The sequence below is a fragment of the Rhinatrema bivittatum genome, chromosome 11 (assembly GCF_901001135.1).
Source record: "Rhinatrema bivittatum chromosome 11, aRhiBiv1.1, whole genome shotgun sequence".
Classification (NCBI taxonomy): domain Eukaryota; kingdom Metazoa; phylum Chordata; class Amphibia; order Gymnophiona; family Rhinatrematidae; genus Rhinatrema; species Rhinatrema bivittatum.
In genome coordinates, this window is record NC_042625.1 from 21958032 (window position 1) to 21973750 (window position 15719).

The 15719-nt window shown below is 43.1% G+C and overlaps 2 protein-coding genes across 3 annotated transcripts in view; one reads left to right on the forward strand and one right to left on the reverse strand.

The window, feature by feature from the left end:
- Positions 1-15719, reverse strand: part of ORAI1 (ORAI calcium release-activated calcium modulator 1) — a 34236-nt gene that overhangs the window by 7986 nt on the left and 10531 nt on the right. The window contains exon 1 of one of the 2 annotated variants that reach the window (XM_029619683.1): positions 14983-15307. The exons of the other annotated variant lie outside the window; for it this stretch is intronic. Within the exon in view, the coding sequence (XP_029475543.1) occupies positions 14983-15096 (114 nt within the window). The 5' untranslated portion in view covers positions 15097-15307. Of the gene's footprint in view, positions 1-14982; positions 15308-15719 lie in introns of those variants that run through there. 2 annotated transcript variants of the gene reach the window in all.
- KDM2B (lysine demethylase 2B) overlaps positions 15379-15719 on the forward strand; it is a 184168-nt gene continuing 183827 nt past the window's right edge. Inside the window, 1 exon segment of the mRNA XM_029619679.1 lies at positions 15379-15560. The gene's annotated coding sequence lies outside the window, so the exon portion shown is untranslated.

The window sequence follows — 15719 nt, forward strand, 5'->3', positions numbered from 1 at the left end:
CCCCCTTGTGCGCGCCGACCCCGGATTTTATAAGATACGCGGATATCTTATAAAATCCAGCGTACTTTTGTTTGCGCCTGGTGCGCGAACAAAAGTACACAATCGCACAAGTATTTAAAATCTACCCCCAAGTGCATGAGCCAGGATATAACTACTTCTAGTCACTCGTCATCTATTCAGAGGAATTGAGGACAAGAACAGTAACAAAGATGTGTCAATAACATACAATTGTAATCTTTCCAATGATATCCACAAATCTTTACTTTGTCCAAATCATCCCTTAAGACAAAGTAATCACGAAGCCCAGTAATATAATTTCAAATTGGGAGAGCCATGCCACCCTTCAACTTGGGCATCCATAGCTGGCTGAGCCAGATTCAAGTCCTCTTTATGTTGCCAAATAAATTTAGCCATAGCCTTGTATAGATCAAAGAGTTTGGCCGAGTCACTGTAAGGAACATGTTGAAACAGGTATAGCAGTTTTGGCAAAATGCTCATTTTAAGCAAGTTAATCTGGCCAGCCCAAGATATGGGCAAGACCATCCAAGAAATCAAGAGCTGTTTTATCTTAGTTACAAGTACCTCGTAGTTACCAGAGTACAGACTATTGTGATTTTTAGGTACGAATATACCTAAGTACACTATTTTGAAATTGGAAAAGCAAACCAGAACAGTAACCTTAGAACTTAAAGGGAGAAGCTCAGATTTGTCCCAACTGACCCTATAACCCGCCAGCCTGCCGTATTGTTGCAGGAACTGCAGCAAAGCTGGCCCAGACCTTCTCAAATCTGTCAAATATAATAGAACGTCATCTACATATAAAGAAATGCGATGTTCCCTTTAACCCAAAGTAATACCACAAATATCTTTATCCTTCCGCACTGCCTCAGCCAATGATCGCCAGATCAAATAAGAGCGGGGATAAGGGGCACCCTTGACAACAAAAGGCGAGAGAACCCTATTAATCGAAAGGCGTGCTCTAGGTTTGGCGTACATGGCCTTTATCCAAGCTATGCAGTGATCAGGTGTTTTGGCATTCTACAACACTGCAAATAAAAGACGGCCATGAAAGCCGGTTAGAGGCCTTTTCTGCATCTAAAAAAGTAACTATCCCTGAAACCTCCAGACTTCTCAGCTAGGTATATAATGTTGAATAGTTGTCTAGTGTTAGACCTTGACAATCTCCCTTTAACAATGCCTATCTGGTCACCATGTTTTAAGTTGGTGAACCAATTTTCAAGCCTCGTCTAACACCTTAGCAAGTATTTTCAGGTCTGAATTCAGCAGAGATAAAGGCCGACAAAAACTACACTCATCAGCACTCTTACCTTTTTGTGAATTAAACAAAAGCATCACCCAAATTACCAAGAGATGATTGATCTTCTACCGAATTAGATTAAGTAAGAAAGGCATGAAGTCCATCAGAAATTTCTTATATAAATGGTATAACCATTTAGCCCTGGGCATTTCCCACCCAGCAAAGCCTTAACCGCATCTTGTATCTCCTGGACAGAGAGAGGCAATGCCAAAGCCTCCGGCAATACTGGTAAATTCAAGTTAGAAGGGAATATTAACTATTTTCATTCTTGCTACTGGGGGCACCAGTAATATTGCATAAAGAGCCGCTCAATCTCACCAGGATTAGTTGTAACATTCCCACAGAGGTTTTAAGAGACAGTGAGATTTACATTGCCTTTTTTTCACTGCACAAGCTAAAAGCGCCCCTGGTCTGTCTCCATGTTCACTGAATCGTAGATGGGAATATCTCTTAGCTCTATCTTATGCATTTCAAAGGTTTGTATCTCCCTCCAAACCTTTTCCAACTTTTTATATGTACCGAACAACTTTGTTTATGCAAAGCAGTGAGGTACACCAACTGACTGAAGTAGCATAAGTTGTTTATCCCTTTGTTTACGGACATGACTGGCAGATCCAATAATTTTGCCTCTCAAAACAGCTTTAAAAAAAAGTTTCCTACCGCAACAACGTATCTGGGTTATGAGTATTAAACTGGGAAATACTGTCAGGCAACAGACCAGGAAACTCCCTATCCCCAAGATATATCCAACTGCCAAGTGAAACCGGACGGCCCGAGTATGGTAAAGTTGATGTCCAATTGCACTGGGCTATGGTCCAAAATTGTACAAGGAATAATTTCACTACTTACCATGAGACAGGAAGTTTGTTGAACACAAAAAATAAATTTAAATGACTATGGGAGTTATGTCTAGTGGAGGAAAAAAGTATATGTCTCTGTCTAGTGTATGCTGTCACCATACATTGAGCAAATAAGTATCCAACAGTTCCTTATGACCCGAAGACCTATCCAGCACAGAGTTCATACATATGTTCCAATCACCTCCCATCAGTAACTGGTAAAAGCCAAATGTGGCAAGATCAGTTAGCTGCTTATAAAAGGCAGCTTACCCCTGACTGGGGCCATACACATTAACTAGGGTAAAGCTGGTAAGAGTGCAGGGAACAATCTAAAATTACATATTGACCCCCAGGATCAGAGAAAGAGCTATGCACATTAACAGGAAAATCAAATAGCACAATAACCCCTCTGTTCCGTGAATTGTAAGAAGCATAGATGCTGCCCACCTACCCCCCCCTTTCATCTTCTCGTGTTCAGTGTGTTTCCTGCAGGAGTATCTCAGTTTTCCCATTTACGTGCGAATTCCAAGATTTGCCTTCTCTTAATGGATGAAGAAATTCCTTGCACATTTAAGGAAAGACATCTAATAATCCCCATTGATCAATAAAATTAAGCTTCCAACCAAAAATACACACAATGCAAAAGGCCGGATCTTACCAAAACTAGATCTGCCCTCAAACAAATAATGCAACAGTACCACCCATTGACAATAGTCTTCATAGGTATAACTTGCCCACATTGCCCCATAGAAGGATGTCCCATGTGCCAATTCTCACCCAACCTCAAATCCCCCAAGCCCATAGCTAACATTTTCCGTACAGTACCCAACCCCCAAGAAACCCCTAAACCCATCTAGCCCACCCACTAAAGGGTACATAAACCCAAACCCAGCTGTAAATGGTAATCGACTCCATACCTATCCCCTCTCTTCATTCACTAAACCCCTGACCAAGACCAAACGCCTCCCAAGTGGGAACCAAATTGAGACCTGGAGGCCAGCCCATCTAAAACCACTCTTACCAACCTATCCAATACTCTCCCATACCAAAACCGTCCCCCCTCTATTGCCACCCTTCCAAAATGAAGAGACCCATTATCTAGCAGTAAAGAGAATATAAATGAAAGAAAAAAAACAGAAGAGTAAATGAAGCACAAAAGTAATGAAATGCACAATTGGGGAATTAAAAAAAATAAAATAAAAAAAAGCAGGAGCAATCTAGAATTTAGTTTCTCCATAAACATATATAAGTAGCCAGGAGGCATCTGAGACTTTCACACTTCAGCGCGAACACAAAAATCCAGTAACTGAAGGGACTGAATTAGAACTCACTGCAGTAACTTGTAGTTGTCCATAAACTGTGACATCAACAATCTTAAAAAAGATCTCACAGTACATGGAGCCCAAGTCATAAATGAAAAGTAGTGCCTCAGTCCCGACAGTTCCAGTGGCTTGAACAAAAAAATACTGTACTGCTTTCTTAGTGCAAAAATGGATCCCAGTTCAAGTGAACATTACAGTGCCCAGCTCGAGGAATGCAGACAAAATTAAAAGTTGTCTCAATTCACAACTCCAGGAAGTGTAGGAACCACACAGAAGTCCCGATTGTGATAGCACTTCAATCTCTTTTCTGCATGAGTAAGAAAAATAAAAAACAAAACAAAAATCAAACCAACAAGTAAAGAACACTATCATTCATAAGAAAGCCACCAAATTCAAGCAGGCAAAATGATTCTGGAGGGCATATGAATCGGATGCGTAGTTTTAATAGGAGCTTCTGCTTCACCTGCCACTCCTCAGCAGGCCGTTCCTGTCAAGTTGTACAGGCCATAAAGAACACAAAGTGACGCATTAAGTACATGGCTAAAGAATTAAGAGCCAGCAGAGCTCTTTTTATAGTTCGCCAGCAACTGCTTTGCTTCTTGCACAGAACTTCATATATTTGTGCCTTATTCTTCAGCACTACCCGCAATTTTGCAGGGTAAAAACATAGCATAGCAAATTTCCATACTTTGCAACTCACGCTTAACTGCCCCATATGCTTGCTGTTTATTCCACTGAGGCACAGAGCCTCTCTGTAGCACAGCTTCCAGGATTAACTTCTTAATTGCTGAAGTTATGAATACACATGATCAGAGCCAGAGGTCGACCTCTTTATGCTGGGACCAAGGCTAACGATCGATGGGCCCGCTCTATTTCAATGGTGCCATTTTTGCATGAACTCAGGTCACCACGAAGAGACCTGGGTTAATGCCTTCACTCTTTTCTGACAATCTCATGATTCGGATATTTCTTTATGACCTATTTTCATAGTCATCCAATTTAATAAAGGCAGTCCCATATGAGTGATCCAATCTGTCCACTTTGGCTCTGAATGAAGTTAGCAAATCCTCTAAGTCAGGATACTGGCCCCTCTACTTCAACCTGAGCAGAGTTATCTTAACAGATTCCACAAGTTGAGCGATTTTTTTTCCACAATAATATCCAATCTAGTGTCTAATCTGGCTGTAATTTTTGCTGCATATGTCTCCAATAGCTTAGATGTGCTGTTGTCGCACTATCCTCAACTAGCGACACTTCCTGCTTGTCCTCTGAAGCAGAGGCCGGGGCCATGTTATTGGCATTGAAATTTTGTCATCTTTCTCATTTTAGTGTTGCAATCGGCCCACAGAATCGGGATAGAACTCAGACTCAAATCCTTATGAGCAGACATGTAGAAAGATCGTGGCCAAAGAAGGTTAAGCTGAAAAAATATCCAGAAATGACGGGAGCTCAGCCACACACAGCTTCCTCTGTTAAGGCATAACCGGAAGTCTGCAAATCCTTTGTTTTGATGGGGCTTATGAGGGAGGAAGTTTTTCTAATTTTTGGGGACTTTTGTTAGTTTACTTTGTTTTGGTATGGTGTTTTTGGCATTTAGTTTCATTCTGTGAGTTTTTGGTTAGTTCATGCTTATTTATGAGCAACAGTAATTGTAAACTGAATTATTTGGTGTGGATGGGTAGACTACATAGACTCCCTATGATCTTTTTCTACCATCATGTTTCTATGAATTTCATGCACTTTTTGTTTATGCTATGAGATGAAGTTTGTGTATTATGCTGTATCCTCATTTTGTGCACTGTTTTTATGATCAGTGGTTTATAAATGGGACAGAAAAAAAAAAATACTGGCACCATAAGCCTTCATTTATATCCACCTGGATTTCTGTCAATTTTTCCACAGCCTGTGAGATTTCTTTTGGTTTTAGTTATAATTGCTGCAGTTTTAACAGCCTACTTGGACCTTTTTCATTTTAACAGAATCTAAGAGCAAAGATTAATGGCTCCAGCAGATTTGGGGAATTTTTCTTTCAGAGTGCTGCTGTTTTTTATTTCCTATTCCCAGTTTTAAAAAGAGCTGTCTTTTATACCACTGGTGCTATAAACAAGCTTTGCCATAAATACATAACAAATCCATTACAACAAACATTGCTCTTTACCAAAAGATTCTTTGTGGCTGATGCAAGTAATTAGATTCACTTTGGCATTTATCTGCTATATTATATAAATATCAGATTATCTGAATGAAAAAAAAGTTAAACTTTCTGGAACTGAAATATGCATTGCTTTAGCTGCAGACTCAGATTTGTAATCATACCTATAATTATTTATATTCCACTGCTTTATTTACATATCAGTTACTATAAGAAGTCTTATGTTCCTATAACAGGGATACATAAACACTGAAAAAGCCAAAAAGTTTTTAATTGCATCCTATTGTCCCAGCCAAAAAAGTTGCTAGAGTACTTAAAACATCAGAGACTATTGACAAAAAAAGTGCAGAAATATGTGCATGACTGCACATACATCACATAAGGGAGTGACATACTGCAGGGATGAATTTTCAAAAGGAGGTAATGAAAAATCACTAAACCATCACTTACAAAGAACGGGAAGAGTCATATGACTGCAAAGGAAATGATTTTCTATAGATGGCAACAAACATTCTGAAAGAGTACTGGTTTCCTGGTACACCCCTTCCTGCTTTCTCAGAAGCTGTACCTAAACTACAAGATAAAGCAGGACTAGCAAAAAGGGTTTGAGATTATTCAGATCACTAAATGGAATTATTAAAGACCACTGTTTTTTGTTGCACGACTTTCTCCAAGAAATACAGTTTATCATGTAAGTTTAAAAAAAATACATTTCCCCCAGTGTTGAATAGAGATGATGATTTCCTCATTGCTTGCAGGCCACAACAGCCTCATCCATTTTTGGTAAGACCAAAATTTTTCACTTTGACAACTATATGGGAGCCTTGGTTTCAGCACAATTTAAACCCTTGGTGGAGAAGGTACAAGAAACTGAAAATAGGATATCATCTTTGGAAGCTTCTAATTTGACTGTTATACAAAATACGGATGCCGCTAAATTAGAAATTCAAGGTTTGAAAGTCAACCAGAAACTTTTGATGAAAGAAAATTCGATTCTGCAGAATAAATTGGAAAACCTGGAAAATGTTTAACATGGGAAAAATCTATGTTTTATTAATTTTCCCAAATTACCTCATTTTTCAGTTAAGGATATGTTCAAAAAATATTTGATGGATAATCTTAACTGTCCAGAGCTAGCGGTTTTTCCCATAAGATTTTGCTATTTACCCTCTCTTAAAAAGGGTACAGAAATACCGGTGGGTTCCCAAAACATAGACCCTTTGATCCCGCCAACTATGGACATTTCGGAATTACTGGAAAAATCAAATTCTGCTCTCACTGAAGTGGCTACCATGCTAGTTTCATTTACCTTGGAACTTCATCGAGACTGGGTGTTAAGCTTATACTTCAAACACCAACTGGAATCCTTTCTTCATCTTAATGTTAGGGTGTATCCGGACATCTCTAGACAAGCCCAGAAGAAAAAGGAAGCAGTTCTTACTGACAAGACCTAGTCTTACAGATAGGGGCTCTTTTTCTTCTAAAATTCCCTTGCAAATGCCTCAAAATTAAAAAGTCTCATATGTATTCTATTTTCCTTCTCACTGGTCTCTGTTTCTTAGTGATAAAGTAACTCTGAAAGTTGTGGTGGTGGATCCTTCTCCCTCCAACTCTCCTTCTAGTCATTTGAGAGTCCTTATTGGATTATCCTCAGTATATGCTCACTGTTTTTTCCTTTGGAAAAATTCTTTGAATTGTGTAAAGGGATCCTCTTTGTGGACTACTGGAATTGTAAGAATTATATTATTTCTTATTCTATATAATCTGTAATGTTTAATCTAATTTCTTTTCCTTTGCTATGCAAGAATTCTCTTGTATCATATATGAAATTTGCATAAATAAATTTAAAAAAATCTCCCCCATTCAAGATGGCAGCAGCAGGTAAAACTCAGTCTCTTTAAAAAAAAAAAAAACCACAAAAAACAAACTGTGGTTGGTATTAGATGACCTCATGGGCCACAAGAGGAAGAGTGAGTCCACAGCTATCCCTGCGACCACACTTGCTTCAACTCTGCGTGGCCTGATGGATGCTCATGTGCTCCAAGGCTCAGCGCCTTCAACAGAGCAGCTATTAGGGAGTTCTGGACGGAAAGGTTTGTCTCCATTCTTCCCTGGCTCATTGGCATCTCTGAATCTAGTGACGAGAACAGTTCCTGTTGATCCTGCAGCAGCTAAGCTTCTCTTTATGTTGCTTCTGGATGATAATGTTGTGACCCCCCGACCCCCCCCCCCCCCCCCCCAGGAGCTGGGAACGCCGAGAGCAGCAAACCAGCCGTGAGTTCTGACAAATTAGATGATTTTCATGTTGAATGGCAGGAGAAGGCTGGAAGAGGTACAGTCTCCCTTGTTTCTTTGGTCAGTAATATTCCCTTGTAAGAGTCTCTGTCTTATGGGGCCCACAACCTTCACACTTAAGATAATCTGGGAGGCCATAGAGCGCTTGGGGAAAAATATTACAGCTCAAGTTGGGACTTTGCAAAACAATATTCACTCTTTAGATTCTCATGTAGGGGTGTTGGAAAATTCTAAGGAAACCAGGGCTTTACAATTATCTGAGATTAGAATACACTTATCTTAAGTTAAGCCTTTACAAGAAAGTTGGTCAAAGATAATATCACTCTCTCTAATAAAGTTGAAAACCTGGAGAACTCCTTAAGGTGAACGAATTTACATATTGTGAATTTTCCTTGTGTCCCTATATTTCTCCTAAGGACATGTTAAAAAAAGATATGTTGGAGGTCTTGAAAATTCCTGACAATGCTCTTCCACCTATAGCCAGAATATATCTCCTACTTCCATTCAAGAAAGAAGCTGAGGAGTAGAAGACCTCAGGAACTCTCTCCAATATCAGATGATTCCTTTGCAAGGATGCCATCTGTTTTAAAATGTGGAAGCCAGACCTGGCAAAACCATTTTTTTTTTTGTTTAAATATTTGAAAAGAAAACCAGAGCATATAAAAGAAAAAGGAATAAGTAAATTAGACCCTGATCATTATAATGCATACTTCTGGTTTGGTCCAGTAACATATGCGAAGATCCAAGCAGAATGTTATGTTTTGTCACTGTCCCAATGACAAAACAAGCAAAAAAAAAAAAAAAAAAAAGATATTTACTCATAACAGCTAATGCAGATTCTGGTCAAAGTCTGTGCACCTACACTTTGGAATAAAAAAAAAAAAAAGAAAGAAAGAAGAGAACTTAATTGTATAGGTTCATAAAAACCATATTTCACTGCAGCCATAACACAATTACAGGGAAAATGAATAAAACTTTGTGCCTCCTTAAACCAAAACTTTGGGATGGACAATTCTTCTACATGCCTGAGTAGCCTGTCTACATCTAGACAGATCCTTATTTGCTATCCTTCAAACAAAATGAACATTTCTGAAAATATAATCTAAGAATATGAGTACAGTTCTGAAGGAATACAAACATAACAAGCAATGTTGCCCTGTCAATGACCATTACATTTTTCCAAAAATCTCTGCCCACATTTTCCATAGATAATTCCATTTGATTGCCTCTCTTTCAGCCTCAATATTTCCACTTCTTTCCCACCTGGAAGATAAAGATGTTTTGCAATAGGGAAATATACCTGCTTCAGGAAGTAACAACACCTCTGAGATAAAAATTGAAACAATTCAAGAGGAGACAGTTTCACTATTGAAAAGTTCAATATTTGCAAGTTAAGGGATTTAGTAATATTTTCCAAATTGTCAAGCCTTCGATATACAGCTTGCTGGCTCTCAGACTTGCTTGAACTTTTCACTTTAGAAAGTTTGCCAGGTTATTAATTTGATTTTCACAAACAGCTAATCTGGATTCATGTGACTGTAAGCACTGCTAAAGAAGCAAAAATGTGTTCAAGAAGAGAACAGTCCAGATTGAATCCAGAGTAATGACTGTAGGTTTAACAGAGAAGCTCTAACCTTAAGTCCAGCCACTGTTTGGTCCACCCAATAAATTGGAAACAGCCCTTCCCAAAATCAACAGGGAAACAACTCCATTCTCCTATTCAAGCCACATGTTACAGCCATGGTGTGTTGCTTCACAGGACTCCTCTGACTCAGACAAAGCAAAAGATTGGGAATCTGATGGTGCCATACTTTTTTTTTTTTTTTTAACTTATGTTCCGCTTTTTGGAATTTCAAAGCAAATTCATTCAGGTACTGTAGGTATTTCCCTATCTTCAGAGGGCTTACGATCTGTTTGTACCTGAGGCAATGGAGGGTAAAGTGTCTTGCCCAGAGGTCACAAGTTGCTGCGGGGGGAGGGGGGAAATTTTAATCCTTGTCTCCTTGTTCGTAGCCCCGCTGCTCCTCCTAGGAGTAGCCCTAGGCTAAACTCCCACTCCAGCTAAAGTCCAGACACAAAGCTGAAGTTTCCACAAGAGCTGTGGAGGATCATATGAGGGGTGCCATTTCTCCTTCAGGGTTTAGAGTAGCCGTCTCAAGTTAAGCAGGACTCAGTGGCCAGAGAAGGCAAGAGTGTGTGTTTCATGATGGAAGTGATGACCAAGAAGAGTAGACATCTTCCCCTTAACAACTCCCTTCCATAAAGCTCAAAAGAAATGTCCAAAGGCGAACAGGGGAAAAGTCAGGAGTTCCAAACACATCTGCATTCAAGATGCCACCTTAGATCTCCCCAGGTACAAGCTTCGATACACTGTATTAACTGTTCCAAAGAATGGAGAACGTGGTCGATTACTTTAAGGCTTATTGCGATATCACATTAGATACTAGGAAAACAGCTTAGTCTAAAAAATGCAAGAAGTTAATTTAAAGTAGATTCGCATATACTGAATTTGGTTAGAGCTAAGTTTGCATATGCATATCTTCAAATCCTGATCTGCCTCTGGCATTCAAGAATCAAGGATATCTAACTCTGCAGAAGTGAATCGTGTAAAAAAAAAACCTGACATTCAAACCAAATTTCATTTCATAAACCTAATGGGCCGGATTTTTAAAAAGGTTACGCACGCCAGGCCTATTTAAAAAAAGGCCCGGTGACGAGTGTAAAGCCCCGGGGCGGGGTCAGAGGCTCCAGGCACAGCGGCCATTTGCCACTGTGCTTGGGATAGCGCGTCAGCAGTTGGAAACAAAAAAGGTAGGGGAGTAAGGGAACGGGGAAAGGCAGTGCGGCTCAGCGCATGCAATGTGCGCAATCGTGCAGCCCCTTGTGTGTGCCGACCCCGGATTTTATAACATGCACGAGCGCCAAGTAGCACACGCACACCCACATACCACCTTTTAAAATCTACCCCTATATGGATGAATATACAGCAAATATCTCTGTTGCAACAGAAGAATGTAAATAAAGGATTAGTACGTTGATGAGAAATACTGGGAAAGGAGCTAAACCAGTCCTTAACTGTACAGGGAATCGCTACTATTGTACAGCACTAAACAGAAAAAAAGCTTCTACCTAAAAATAGATAAACCATCACCACACAGACAGGTCGATCCAGTATCGTCCGCTTGAGGATTGCCCGTCTGTAACGTGCTCGTAGCGCACAATTCGGGCGCGCAAGGCAATTCGGCGATACAGTCTCCAGTTTCACGCGTCCGTATCGCTTCTGAAAACAGACGCATAACCCTTTCCGCACCCGGCATGTAAATGAACGAAAAAGCTGTATAATGAAGGAATTAGCTATTCCCCTGCGATACTGTAACGGGCGCTGATATTATCTCCTCCGTAACCCGCTGTTCTGCCGCGGCCTTAACCTGCTAGTTTACCGCCTCCCCCTAGTAGGAGTTAGTGTAGTGTAGTGTAGGGTAAAAACATTGCTTACCCGCCCTGGTCCCGTCCGGTCTCCTGCAGCCCCGTCCGGACCGGACGGGGCTGCAGGAGACCGGACGGGACCAGGGCAAAAAAAAAACAAACGAAAAAGTAGCAAGGCTCGGGCCTGCTATGGTAAGTGTAAAAAGTGTAAAAAACAAAAAACCTGTGTGTTATATAAAAAAATAAAACAATTTTAAATACCTGTCGGAGGGCCGTGGGTCCAGGCGGCCGGTGGGCAGCCATCAGCGGCATCCGGTAGTCCCTTCTCCCTTCCTCCCCTGCCTGGATGAGCGCCAAAATCGCACGGGCGGGTCGGCAGCGGGGGGGCGGCAGCAGGATCCGGGAGCGGCGGGTAGGCAGCAGTGGGGTCCAGGGGGGGCAGCGGCAGCGGGGTCCGGGGGTGGCAGCGAGATCCGGGGAGCCAGCAGCGGCAGCATGTTCGATCGGGCAGGCAGGTAGGTGGCAAAGTAAAGATGGCCGCCTGCACGGGAAAATCGTGCAATTGGCCGCTGAAGACGTGACGTCACGACGTTTGGCGTCACGGGGTGTGACGTCACGTCTTCAGCGGCCAATTGCACGATTTTCCCGTGCAGGCGGCCATCTTTACTTTGCCACCTACCTGCCTGCCCGATCGAACATGCTGCCGCTGCTGGCTCCCCGGATCTCGCTGCCACCCCCGGACCCCGCTGCCCCCCCCAGACCCCGCTGCCGCTGCCCCCCCGGACCCCGCTGCCGCTGCCCCCCCGGACCCCGCTGCTGCCTACCCGCCGCTCCCGGATCCTGCTGCCGCCCCCCCGCCCGTGCGATTTTGGCGCTCATCCAGGCAGGGGAGGGAGGGAGGAAGGGAGAAGGGACTACCGGATGCCGCTGATGGCTGCCCGCCGCCCACCGGCCGCCTGGACCCATGGCCCTCCGACAGGTATTTAAAATTGTTTTATTTTTTTATATAACACACAGGTTTTTTGTTTTTTACACTTTTTAAACTTTTTTACACTTCCTGGTGCCTGTCATTTCAAATGTCATTTGAAATGACAGGTACCAGCGCACCCAGGTTACTGTATAGGCGCTGTTACAGCGCCTATACAGTAAAATGGGTTGCGCGGGCATAACCCTTCCCTAATGCTTCACAGCCGCGGCATGCATTTGCATGCGATTAGAGGAGAGTATCGGGGAGTTAGTGAAGAGAACTGTGCGTGCGGGGAGGAAGGGTGCGCCTGACACTACCTCACTGTTTTTACCGCGGCCTTACTGGATCGACCTGAGAGTAATTTCTATTAACTCATGCCTTTTCTTTGGTAGCTCAAGGTGAGTTATAATCAAATATTATAGGTACTTCCCTGTCTCTAATGGGCTTAAAATTTAAGTACCTGAGTCAATGGATGAAGTGACTTTCCCAAGGTGATAAAGGGGTCAGTGTGATTTGAACCCTGGCGAAGCACTGGCCTGCTCTAGCACCTACACTATCAACTACAGATGTTTAAGCTTTGCTTAGCTATTAATAAATATCTTATAGACAAAAAAGAACATTTAGTTTGACTAAGCATTCTGATTGGCTAAAACATACAGCATTAATCCCATAGAAATCTCAACTCAATTGATTTAACTGCTCTAAATGGTCAACTTATGAAAAATATCTTTGTAAAACCTCAAACTATGTTCAGCCTGTAACAGCAATAACTTCTAGATAGGACATTTACTGTGAGAGTTAGTTCTTTCTAGGTTAAAGTCCCAAAACAACCCCACCCCCCAGACAGCACACGTCCTATCCAGGTGTTATTGTTTAATTGTATGCATATTTTACTTAAAGTCAATAAAAAATGAAACATTTGACCTGGAAAGTTAACTTCTGCATTATTTGCACAGTACTTAGATATAGACTCTGTGCATACTGCCCAGTGCAAAGCATTCAAATGTGCCACTGATCTACAACAGCTGCCTGTCAGTCAAATGTTCTCTAGCCTACCAACACCCCTAATAGCTAGGGTCTGTTTTTAGCTATGAAGGAACGAGCGAGTTGATCTGACCAACAAAACGGCTGCTGTGCACCTCTGACACTATACTATGCATGGCAGCAAAGTTTTACATTACTTAACATACCAACGTAACCACTAATAATTCATGAAAGAATTACTTACAGAGATTTCACATCTTACATTGCAACGTCTCAAAGACTCAATGCATCTAATGCACAAATAAGATTATAGGAATTTGACTGTTCCTGATAGAAAGTATTTAAAAAATGCTGGCATGAACATTATGCCTACAACAAAAATAAGTCACGCAGGGTTAGATTTAGCAAGCATTTTCTCCCATTCATGCATGGGATGGAGGGAAGCACTGCTATATTTTCGAGATCTTAGTTCATAGGCACGAAATGAGAAAGCACTTTCGGGAAAAATGTCTTATGTATTCTCTCTCAAACGGTCTCGCTAAACCCTTCCTTTGGCTTTACTGTACTAAGGCTGATCAAAAACGTCATTGAACCGCATTCTAAAGACTTCTGTCCATCTGAGGATTACAGCGTTTTACGCTAATCCACTCCAGGAGCGTCATTTTTTTCTAACATGAGGAAAAAGATCGCGCTTGTAAGCATTTTTAAATACATTTAAGCCTCAACATACACATTGTAGGACGTCAAAGGCCTCGAGAACGGGGTTACTCGAAGCCGTGATCAGCTTTTCAGTCTGTATCCGAAAGCCTGGAAGCGCAGAATCGGAATTTGGAAAAACAATGTACAGGGGAAATCTTTACACTCCAATAACAAAGGGGCCCAGTTATAATTCCGGACATATAAAAAGCCTTATAAATAAGCGCAACTGAACGTAGTGAGAAGATTTCCCAGCTAAAACGGGTGAAAGCGTCCGGTGCGAGGTATTTAACGGCAGCGAATGAACCAGCGCTAACGTGGCAAAGATAGAGCTCCCCACGGTAGCCAGTTTTAGTCCGGGTAGAAGTATTAAGGGAAAAGACGATTCTCCAGCAAGTTGCATCGTGAACCTCAGTTTATAGACAATGTTACACATTAGAATGCCAAAGCAAAGCAAAATACATTAATGGAGACCTCTCCCCCCACCCAGTACCACATGAAAGTGGATCAAGAAAAGCTCAGTTGCAAAATTGCCACTACCTATCATCCACAAAACACACAATTTAAATCCATAAGGGTTTTTTTTTTTTTGGGCGGGGATAACAAAGTTTAACTGCCGGATGCGATTGTGTGAAAATTCAGATTGGAGATGTCGATGTAATCCATTAATAGCTGCATCCTATGATGCTATAGCACCAGTACACGAATCTAACTTGCAGAATTATATTTAAAGGAGGAAGAGCGGTGACAAGGATAACGCTCACACCAAGTTATTTCTGTAGGGAGAGACAGTTTTATAGTTTAATCAGCAAACGGGTGCGACGAAGCCTTCCTGAAGGAGACGGGGGTCACGAGCAGGAAAGCGGTGGCCGGGGAGGGCAGGCTACAGTGCCGATGCCCCCACCCCACCCCACCCCACACGGGGAAAGCGCCGAGCCACTTCGGGCCTTCGGCTCCCGCCTCTCCCCCCGGGCCCCACTCACCATGGCGAAACCCGAGAGCAGCGCTGACGTGCGGCTGGAGGCTTTCAGCTTGGCCCTGCTCAGGTAGAGCTTCCTCCAGGACAGCGCCTGCATCGAGTGCTCGTTCAGACTCATCAGCTCCCCGCCTAGCTCTTACGGGTCCGCGCAGAGGCCCCGGAGCGCTGGCCTCTGCCGGCGCCCAACATAGCACCTTGCCCGGGGATGGAAACCGTGCACCCGGCGTCCCTCCACGCGTACACCTTCCGCAAGCCGCTAGCAACAACAGCGGCAACCGCCACCGCCGTCGTCGAGGCGCGTTACCAGCGCAAGCGGCTCCTCCCTCCACCCACCCACAAGGCCCTGCGGCCAACGGGCTGCCGCCCGCCCCCAGCCGCGCGCTCATTGGTCGGAACGCACACGCGCCGCTCTCCATCCCGCCCACTCATCCCTTTGACGTCAGGCCGATTGCTGGGCCGGGACGCCGGCGTTCGGCGCGAGACCAGGCTGGCGCGCACTGGGCGGAAAACAAAAGCGTTTCTTGGAGCCGGCGGCGGGGCGCGCCTGCTCGCGGCCTTTCCAACGGCGAAGCAGTAGAGCCGGTATTTGTTTTCTTGTCCTTCTCTTAGGCGGCTTGCACAGGCTCGTGGCGCAGAAGCGCTGACGGGAAGGCGGGGGGGAATGGGACGAGCCGGGTCTCGGTGTTGGGAAGGGAGCAGAGCAGGGCTGTTAACGTGAGGCTGCTGTGGCGGGACCCCAGC